The 10,250-nt window shown below is 34.1% G+C and overlaps 1 protein-coding gene across 2 annotated transcripts; it reads right to left on the reverse strand.

Annotated features, from left to right (window-relative positions):
• Positions 1-1,210: 1,210 nt before the first annotated feature.
• On the reverse strand, positions 1,211-9,891 carry LOC130641676 (serine/threonine-protein phosphatase 6 regulatory ankyrin repeat subunit A-like). 2 transcript variants are annotated; one of them, XM_057448587.1, is made up of 13 exons: positions 9,113-9,891; positions 8,716-8,904; positions 8,396-8,605; positions 7,192-7,447; positions 6,647-6,871; positions 6,100-6,177; positions 5,811-6,009; positions 5,491-5,624; positions 4,999-5,156; positions 4,473-4,925; positions 4,271-4,348; positions 3,991-4,101; positions 1,211-1,590 (listed from the first exon to the last, which is right to left on the reverse strand). In XM_057448587.1, the coding sequence occupies exons 1-12, from the start codon at positions 9,605-9,607 to the stop codon at positions 3,991-3,993; spliced, it is 2,586 nt and encodes an 861-aa protein (XP_057304570.1). In that variant the 5' UTR covers positions 9,608-9,891; the 3' UTR covers positions 1,211-1,590. The 2 variants fall into 2 exon arrangements, with proteins under 2 accessions (XP_057304570.1, XP_057304569.1); XM_057448586.1 differs by lacking the exon at positions 1,211-1,590 and adding an exon at positions 3,508-3,748 and having other exon boundaries at positions 9,113-9,889.
• Between the last annotated feature and the right edge of the window lie 359 nt (positions 9,892-10,250).

Here is a 10,250-nt window from a genome sequence, read left to right on the forward strand (position 1 = left end):
CTCTGTGACTACAGTATGTATGTGACTACGGTAGCAAAATGTTAGACCTTCCAAAACATTTTTGATATTTGGTTTCTGTCGCAATTTTGGGTAATGAGCATGACTCAAAACTATAGGCAAAATAAAAATGTTGTAACTTTTGATAAATAGGAACAAAACTTCCGATATTTGTGGTTATTAAGAAATCGTTTTACGAGTTGCTTTCACCTATATACTTGCTTCCCAATTAGCCGTCTTTTGTTTTTATAAGATGCACACGAGGCTGAAATTCTAAAATTAAAAGTAGGCTCAGAAAAAGGGTTAGAGGGGGAGTCAAGCACTATCAAATATAATGTTTTCAAAATAAAATCAGTGCAAACTTTTATCAATAAATTGGAAGTCCAGCGTGAATTGAGTTGGAAAGTTAAAAGTAAAAATCTCGTTTTCATTTGACTACATTTCCCGCTGCAACGTGATAACTAAATTTGTCAAAGTGCACGCGCTAACAAAAAACTCATGATTTTAAATAACGATAGCAATAAAGTGAATTTCTTATTTTGCAATTCTATAAAATTAATAGGAACAAAGATAGTTTCTTCGTCGTTTTCCGAATTTGGATAAAAAGTGCCAATGGTCAATACTTTCCAGGCTGAGAATCGCTACTTTTGTGTGCAAGTGGACAGCGTTTAAAATTTGCTTATGACATTCTCTAGCACGCTCGTACAACAGAATAATCAACGTCGTCCCGAAGTTCGTGAAAAATAGTCGAACTGGACAACCTCGATCCCATGGCTTTTTGTCTGTCTCGCCGTCCCGTTATGTAAGAGACAAAGAGCCCTGGGATCGAGGTTGTCGCACTGGCTTAGATCGAAGCGAATAATAAATGGCGAACGAAGCCTCTGAAACCCGTTTTATCAACATGTGCCAGGCTAAAATTGCTTCCAACATATTTATTAAAGCAATGCCTTCGCAATTTTTTTATTCTTTATTTTTTTTGTTTGGAATTTGTCGTGGAAAAGTTAGACAGATTTTTTTAGGTAAAAAATTCTTTCAGGCTTTTCTGTCTTCAAGACAATCCTGTATACTCATTTATTGCAAACCTCATTTTGTCCTGATTTTAAACAGAACAAGAAGCCCTGCGGCTTGAAGATTTCCGTCAATAGCCTGAAAGATATTGAAATTTGAAGTGGACCTTGAAAACGGAGAATTATGGGGTAAACAAATCACTGAGTTCCCAATTCTCAATTATTATTGTAACTAACCTGCAATGTTAAAATACAATCTAATAAATAAAAAATAAAACAAAATTTTTACATAGCTATATGAAGTATTCTAAAATAACAGTTAAAACTTTAACTGGATATTTTTATGACTGATCAGGAAATTCTGGAAATTTCAGAATACAAATCTTGTTATGTATAAACTTGACGATTCGAATATAATAATCTTTGAACGAGCTCCATTTGAATGAAGGAAGTAGTTCATTGTTAATTAATTCAGCAATAAATACATATTAGCATTTAAATATTTCAGTATTTAGGCCTTCAGAATTTACTCTCCTGTTGAAGATTTGTTTAAATGTTTATAGTGCATGGTTTGATAACAGTTGATCTAAAAAAGAAAGTACGTTTTAAAAATGAGAAACAAGAATACAATTTTGCCAAAACTGAAATGTCATCAGGTTGTTTAATTATTGTCTCTTTAACCTCTCTTTGCCTCTTTGATTTGAAAAGGGAATTTATTAAAAAGATACAAATCAATGCCATGTGATGCACAAGGTATATTATATATATAAATATATGTATATAAATTTAATCAAGCTGTTTTTTGATATTTTTGTTAAACAAGTAACATATTAAGCAGGCGATCCATGATTTTGAAACCTGTGGACAATACAGGATTTATTTTGTCGAAATTGATTTATTGGATTCAACAAATTTAATTGTTTGTTATCCTTTTTTGATTCGAATTCTCAAATTTGAATTTCTTTTCTGAGAGTCTGATTAGTTGCATTTTTCTGAAATTACTTCTGAAATTTTAAATTGACGGATTGAATTCAACAAGTTGAAACAAAAAAGGGTAAACACACAATAAACTTGCAGATTTAATAAATCGATGGTCCTTTTCGTGAGATTTTTAAAAATCAAGTCTTTTCTAAGAAATCTTAGAATGTGATACTTTGGATGAGTTCAAGAAAGATTTTCAAGAAAATTAGGCACTCAAGGAGAACTGATAATTAGCCAGTAACAGAATAGTTAGCCGTTTTCAATGGCACCGTAGCTTAGTGGTCATAACTCTGGCACTTTGTGCGGGAATGGGGTTCGATTCCTCTTGGCAGCAATTTAATATGAGTGGACGCTATGATAGCCCTAGGTTAACCCACCATGTTAGGTAAATAGGGGAGATGGCACACTGTGTGGGCTGTTGGATGTTGCAGGGAGTTGTCTGGTAGAGCCCGGACCTAATTAAAACTGCGTAGCTAAAAATGAGCATTAAATACTCTAGGACTCTCCAACATAGCTGTTAAGAACACAAGGAAGCTTTTAACGGCTAATTATACTATGCGTAGCGTGTAATTATCCTGCATCGGCTAAATATATATATATTGTTACAGGTTAATCATCAGTTCACCCTGACAATAAACTTTTGTCATGTTTCGACAACTTTTCTGCAAAAAATATAAAAAAAATCCTGTGTGAATATACCTTTTTATCTGACAAAAGTAGCCACACAAAGTGTTGTTTGGAAGTTTTTTGTAGCCCCCCTTTTCCCCATAAGAACAGGGGTCGGGTGAGTCGGGTGTCCAGTTATGGAAAAATTACGCAAAGCAGGACAAAGGCTTTTTGTTGCTGGCTCTTTAAGAAAATAGGAACTCTAATCAAATCACTATTTTGTGTAGCTAGCTAGCTATCTGGCTCTATACGATGTTATTATACGATAGTGAGTATATAAGTAATTTCACCACTATTAAAAGGGGTATGTCAGCACACCTTTCTCACTTAATATAAAATAATTCTTACCTGATAAAATACACGATTTTAAAAAATGTGCTTAGCTCCCCAGCTACATCAATGAAACTACTACGACGAAACCATCAGAGACCAGCAAGTGGCAAGGGGGCGACCAACAAAATGTAAGCACTTTTACTCATGGCCGTACACAAAATAGATTAAAATAAAGCATCTTCATTGGCTTTCGAAAATATGGAAATTTTTCGAGGTTTTAGCCTGGACACAAACTTAGCAGCGTGCAGGGTTTGTGCTGTCTCTAGATATATATCTATATATCTATCTTCCATCAGGCGATTTTAAAGATTCCGCCCCGCGTAGCGGCGACGGAAATCAATAACAATTTACTCTGAAAAACAACTGCGCATAGTTTTTTTGGTATTCTTTAAAATTTGTAAGTAACTTTTTTCTCAATTTATAGTGATTTTACTCCTGACAAATTTGTATAATTTTGATGGAGATGCCATCTCGTTCTTTAAGAATTTTTTATAGACGCAGTTTTAAAAAACGACCAAAGAGCTTAGAGAAGAATAAGAATATGTCATTTTTTAAAAAAATATATAAATGCATTATTTACAAAATTACGATATAATTTATTGATTGGCACGCAGATAATTATCACAACACATAATAATTATCACATCTATGCGCAGTAAAACAACACATATTTGACAGTCTGTCATCTTTTAGTGTGTGCTTTTGCCAACCAGGTCGAAGAAATATCAAGAAAAAACCCTCGTCAAGCAGCTTTGTGACGTTAGCTAAACAAAAATTACTCTGATAGAGACAGCACTTGTTCATCTAATCGGTGATGCCTTTGTACTTAAGTACTTTTTCATATAAGAATCAAATAACTCGACTTATAAAAAGCGCATTCACAGGTGCCAATTTAATATCAGCAGAGGGAAAATGTTTTGTTAAATCATTTGGTTGGTGAGCTTTTCATTTTCAAGTTATTAAATAAGATTCACTACACGGTTTGATTACGAAGGGCAAAACTTACTTATCTAACGATGGGAGCTAATTGTTGTTTTTTGCGTTTCTCTTCGATGTATTCTTTATTCGACTGTTTGATCAAACGAAACGCCGAACTGTTAATGATACTGTCTGCTTCCTAAAAAGAAAGGAAATGTGTCACGACGTGGTGTCAGGACGGTCCTTAATAATAACTGTTTTTTTTTTGGCCGTGTGAGTTAGACCGCGAACATTGGGAAAATAACTTTAAAGATGGCCGTAATACTAATCGGTGTAAAACTGATGCAAAAAAAGAAAATGAAACTTACTTCAGTCACGTGGTTAGCACGCACCAACATTTGTTCCGCTTCTTTCATCAACTGTCGCATCAATTGTATTTCCCGCTCCTGCGAAAAACAATAGAAATAAATTAATTGAAATTAAATTCCTGTCTTTGTTCCTTTATTATTAACTCTCAATGATGCAAAAGAGTTGGTTTGGTTATTCAGTGTAAAATAATATTATTCTTACCCCTCGTGCAATCCTCTCCGAAAAAACTTTTTCATTTTCTTCTCCAATAACGCGACTATGGTGCACTCCAAATTTACCACACTTTAAGCACTGCGGCGGAGAAACATTTACATTTGGTTTACCCTCTTCCACTGGAGCTTTATTTACCCAGGCGTGTTCAGAAGTATTGTTCACGTCTTGTATCAATGTCGTATGTTTGTATTGTTTCTGCATTCCCATCACGCTGACGCTTTCACTGGCATTAGATGATGTACACATACTACTTGTATTAATAAAAGGCACGCCGTGTCGTGATGTCTTCTTTCTTTTCTTGTAACGTTTCCATAGATGTTGAATTGCAATGGCTGCGTTGCTGAGTATGCAGTACGACGTTCGTGCACCGTAACTTTGTAATAACGTAATACATTTGTGATCGCCATTCTCCAAGGCTATATCCAAAGGTGTGTGTTTCTCCTGCAAATAAAAGATGTTTTCTCCCGAATTTTAAACCAACACTCACATAACAGAAACAGCAACGAATGAGTACCTTTCCGTACAAGATGACGTCACATTTCGCGCCATGTTGTAGCAACAGGCTTGCCCTGTGTGAATTTTTACCAGTCACGGCAATATGCAGCGCTGTCAAACCATTGTTTTGTGCAGCGTTAACATCGCACTTTCGTGTTAACAAAAATCGAATGCAAGCTAAAAGAAAGAGTAAACTATAAAAACGACGCCAGTACGGCTTTCCGACTTTTTGTATTGTTTTCCTTTTCAAGTTCAAGGTATGATTCTAAGTTGCTTTATGACGCCACAAATTGAAATTCGTTTGTGGTACAATATCTAACCGATATGCTATTTCATTGAAAATTTTTATAAAATTTGAACTTTTACTGCAAGAAAAAATATCCAGAGCCTGCCCCAGGAAACTTTGAAAATTACGGAAAAAAGTGAAACGGCAAAAACGTTTTAGTACATACTTTCCTCGCTAACTGTTCTTGTGAAAAAAACATTTTAAAGGTGTATCGTGCATACATACCTTCGTCAGGGTTCATGCAAGCAACATGTATTGGTGTTTCGCCATCATTGCTCTTCACGTCGAAATTTGCTTTCTTCAGAGACAACAACCACAAGCAGTCAACTGGCGCGTTCGCAGAAGCCACGTGAGCTGGTCTAACAAATGAAAAATTAGGGTAAGAGAAAGTTGTATTCACTTTATACGGCCCTCTTGGTCTTATATTTCGTTTTGTGGTAGACGCTATATGTGTGTGTATATAACTTTTTGTGTCAGGGGGAAAGGGGTTGCAAACAAAAAGATGAAATTTATAGTAAAACAAAACAAAACAAATAAAAAAATACGTTTTCCCGTCCAACGCCTGATGGTCCGGATCGGCACCAGCATTGAGTAAAAATTCTGTAAATTTTGGAACTTTCAAACCACAAGCAGTCATCAATGGCGTGTAACCTCGACTGTCAACTTGATCAATCTTCAATGACGGTTGTTGTAACAGCAATTCCAAGCACTCCAATTTTGACGAGTTACACGCAAGGTGAAGACCTACATTACAATACCATATTTAAATTATTCAAACTATGTTATTTAGAATTTATTTACATATTAATTATTTTATAATTATGCCATACTTACAATTGAAGCGTTCCTCTGTTGTCTCTGCGTTAACATCGACATTCTCGATTAATAAAATTTTCAAAGCACTTGTGAAACCTAAAAATTAATGACAGCCCTCTCTCGAACGAACGCTCTTTTTAATAAAAATTCCACTGTAAAAACGATTTCAAAAAACGCTAAGAGGAGCAGAAACAAAACAGGCGATAATAATAATTAGCTTCATTAAGTTTTGGATTTAATATACAGCACAGGCGAACCTTGCATGTCACTAAAATATTTCATTAAATTCGTAGATTTGGAAAAAAATATCCAATATCTTTTTTACAATATTTGTTGCTACTTCAAATTATATTTCATATATCCAAATAAGATGGAGTATAATTAATAGGCTACTTTAAAAAAGCAATTCTAAAGTAGTGAATTCCGTACGTTTTCAGTTGTCAGTTTTAATTAATAAATAAATACCAAAAGCACATTTCTATTTGGCTGTTAGAAAACCCTCTGCAGGTGAAGTTCATTTAAGTTCAATAAGTCAAAAAGAATTGGTTAATAACATACAACATACCCATACAGACTGCCCAGTGAATTGGTTGCAAACCCTGACCATCCACAACATTTAGAACAATACCACTTTCAACAAGCTTTTTCAGGAAAACCGCCTTGGTTTGTGGATTTTCGCGTTCTTCTAATCGAACTGCATAATGGGCGGGGTAAACATTGTGATGATCAGGAATATTGACAGATAAGCCAACGCTGATTAATTCTGCCAGACATGCTGCAGCTGAATACTCTATAAAAATTATTGACATGCTGCAGCGAAATACTCTAAGATTAGTTCAACACCTCAGCAGTGTTCAATGTGAGGAGAGTGATAATAAAGTGAATGTCAATAGCATACTTCAGTGCATTGCATAGCAGGATAATGATAAAATGAAATGTAATAACACAAAACATGGATATATTTAAAATATTTTATTTTTAAGAAAGCTTTTCGTTACAAGGTAACATCTTCAGGTATATACAAAAATTTAAAAAATTGTTTTGGCTGTTGAGAAATAAAGTCAAATGAGATCTATAAATAAATATATTCTTCAATGAAATTTCACTTACCAGCTGCATAGTGAATGAGAGTATATCCTTCACTATCCAGTATGTTTATGCTTGCTCCATGATCTAACAACGATCGTACCACAACTTGGTTATTATTCATGATCGCAAAGTGAATTGCAGAACGAAGCATATAATTAGTTTTATTCAATATTGTTTTATCATATGACAGTAACAGATCAACGCAAGTTGTATCAACATTCTGGCTTGTATAATGGAGAGCTGTTTTACCTTCATTGTCACACAATGCAGCATCCACCTATGTAAGTAGTATTGATAATAAATGAAAACAAAATTAACAGCAGACACCCTATACAGTTAGTGCATTATTTCCACCAAGCGTCACTGACATGTAAATGTACCTTCAGGTACTGCCCTCAAAAACAATCAAAACAAAAATATGCAACAAACATGTTAAAGGAATTAAAAAATTTGATTGGCATTACTCAACCATGACACCACCCAACATCCACAGTCAGCACTACCCAGAATCACCCAAACTGGTGGCAAGCAAGCAAAACATGTGTCTGTTGATAAGTTAAATTCAGGGTATAGTTACAGTATAAAAAATGAAGTTTAGAATCAAATCAATAAAATGTTTGATCAATGTGAAAGGGAAGATATTACAGATGAGAAAAGAGAAGGCAGATATTTTTAGGGTGCAGTATCCTCAACAGTAGGCACAGCTTATATTTCGTTTTTATCTGCTAAACCCAGACAAAATATATATAACATGCAGTCCATCTAACAACTTGTAATTATCAAAACCTGTCTAGTGTTAAACATGACAACAAATCATATATTTTAGTCATTTTTATATGTTTTACACTGGTGATTACGCTTTGTTAGATGAACATACTAAGAAAAATTTTAAAAACTTATTTAGTTAACCTTTTTTGTTGTTGAAACACCTTTAGAGCATAGAAAACACAATTAAATTGCGTTGTTTAATTTGTTTAGAAATAACCATGCATTAAATGACCCCTATTGCATTTCTGAAATTCCCTGAAATGTTATTTTATTGTGCAAAAAATTATCCCGTTAAAATTCTTACGATAAATAAAAAAACCTGGCGACTTTATTTTTTTATTCAATCTTGTTTCCTAGTATGATAATCAGTATCACAAAATCAAATTACTTAGCAGAAAATTTAAGGCAGTTTCATTTTTATAGCTTAGGCCGAATTGCCAAATGTCTAATGACTAACCTTTGCACTTAATAAAGTAGTGACATTTTCATGCAGACCATTCTGTACAGCATACATGAGTGGTGTTTTGCCATTATTGTCCATGCACTGTAATTCAACATTGGTACAATAAGATGCAATGGTTTGTAGACTTGAAGGATCTTTCTGTATTGCAGCCAAGTGGATATTATTGAATTGGTTGGCACCATTAGGAAATAGCTTGGCCTTATGCTAGAAATAGAAGCAAATAGATTTTGACCTTATAGAAATTCTAATGACTAAGTGCTTTATTGAAAAACAAGCCTGGTCTGCTATAATTTTTTTTGTTAAATTTAACAAACCTTGAGCAGCATATTCAGAAACTCGTAATTGTTATTTTCAATTGTGTGGGTAAGCAAACATTTTCCATCATTTGTTAAGCCGTTGGCATCAGCTCCAGCCGTTAGCAGCTGAAGAAATATATTGGATAGATTGCTAAACATTGCATTACACAATGGTGTTCTCCCCATGTTATCTACTGTTTCTAGCACCTAAATAACAAATATGTCAATAACCTAATTGCAATTTGGTAACATCCATTCACATCTTTTTTACTTTTTTTATGTCTCTTTTTTACATGCCGTCATAAAAAATTTCACAATTTTTATAGGCCATAAACAAGATCAAATGCAGGAGATTGAAAGCAACTTGGCTATGACAACAACAATAACAGAACATACTAACAAAGTATAAACAAACCTCCGGAGCACCAATTTCACAAAGCATTTTTACAAACACTTCTGAGGACTGGTTAATGGCAACATGCATTGGTGTGAGTTTGCTATTGTCTAAAGTATTTGAAGGTGCTCCCTGCCGAAGCAAGTAAGTGCAAATCTTAATCTTTTCAAATTCTACAGCCCAGTGAATAACAGTTTTGCCTTGTGCATCCTTTGAATCAAGAGGGATTCCAGTGGATACTAATATTTTCATGCATTCCAAATGATCAGATTCAGATTCTTTTTGTCTTGATCCTTTTAAACAGTTAATAAGAATCGGCATTCCTTCAGCATCTCGAGCATTCAACACAAGCCACCTTTTCTCGCTTTTAATTTTGTCAGAAAATATTACATCGTTCAAGTCTTGGTGGTTTCCTTGATGGGAACTTTGAAATAAAAACAATGCTAAATTTATTTCAGATTTTCGGTAGCGTCTTTGTCCATGAGACTTGTATCCATGAATTTTCTTTTCACTCATTTTTAATATATAAGCAGCTAAAAATAAACCCAAGCTTGTATAATGTTGATCTAGAATTTATTTAGTTACAAAATATTGTGCAATGATTTTCATTTTGAATTAAATCCTTGCAGCCCTGAAATCCCAGTTAAAAATAACAACAACATTAATACTTCCCAGTCCCATGAGCTATATAGTTGACTGGACCATGAAAATATACACATGATTAGGAAGGGAAATATTTAATGATATAAATCTGGTGACATCCACAATAAACTGACTTGTACTATGAAAAAATACACTTAGGCAGACTAAGAATAGAAATAATACTTGAATTAAAAAATGTTGATGATTTCAGCATGGGCCTTAATGTTCAAATTAATTTTGTGTATCTGTATATTTATGACTGATTATTATAAAGCTTTAGTTTCAGTAAGAAGTATCTAGCTAAATAGAATACAACTTGCAAATGAACCCACTGATAGTGCACAAACAGCCTTTTATTAAGCATGCTTTGTCCTTACTTGGCTGTTTATCCCCTCTTACCCTATTAATATTTTTTTCAATGTTTACATTTTCCGCTGTAAGCCCTTTCGGATTTAACAATTGCGTGGCAGGCAAAAAGATGCGGGCGCTCTAGGTGAAGTGAGGTCCTTTTTTATCT

This window comes from Hydractinia symbiolongicarpus, chromosome 4, assembly GCF_029227915.1.
Source record: "Hydractinia symbiolongicarpus strain clone_291-10 chromosome 4, HSymV2.1, whole genome shotgun sequence".
NCBI classification, from domain to species: domain Eukaryota; kingdom Metazoa; phylum Cnidaria; class Hydrozoa; order Anthoathecata; family Hydractiniidae; genus Hydractinia; species Hydractinia symbiolongicarpus.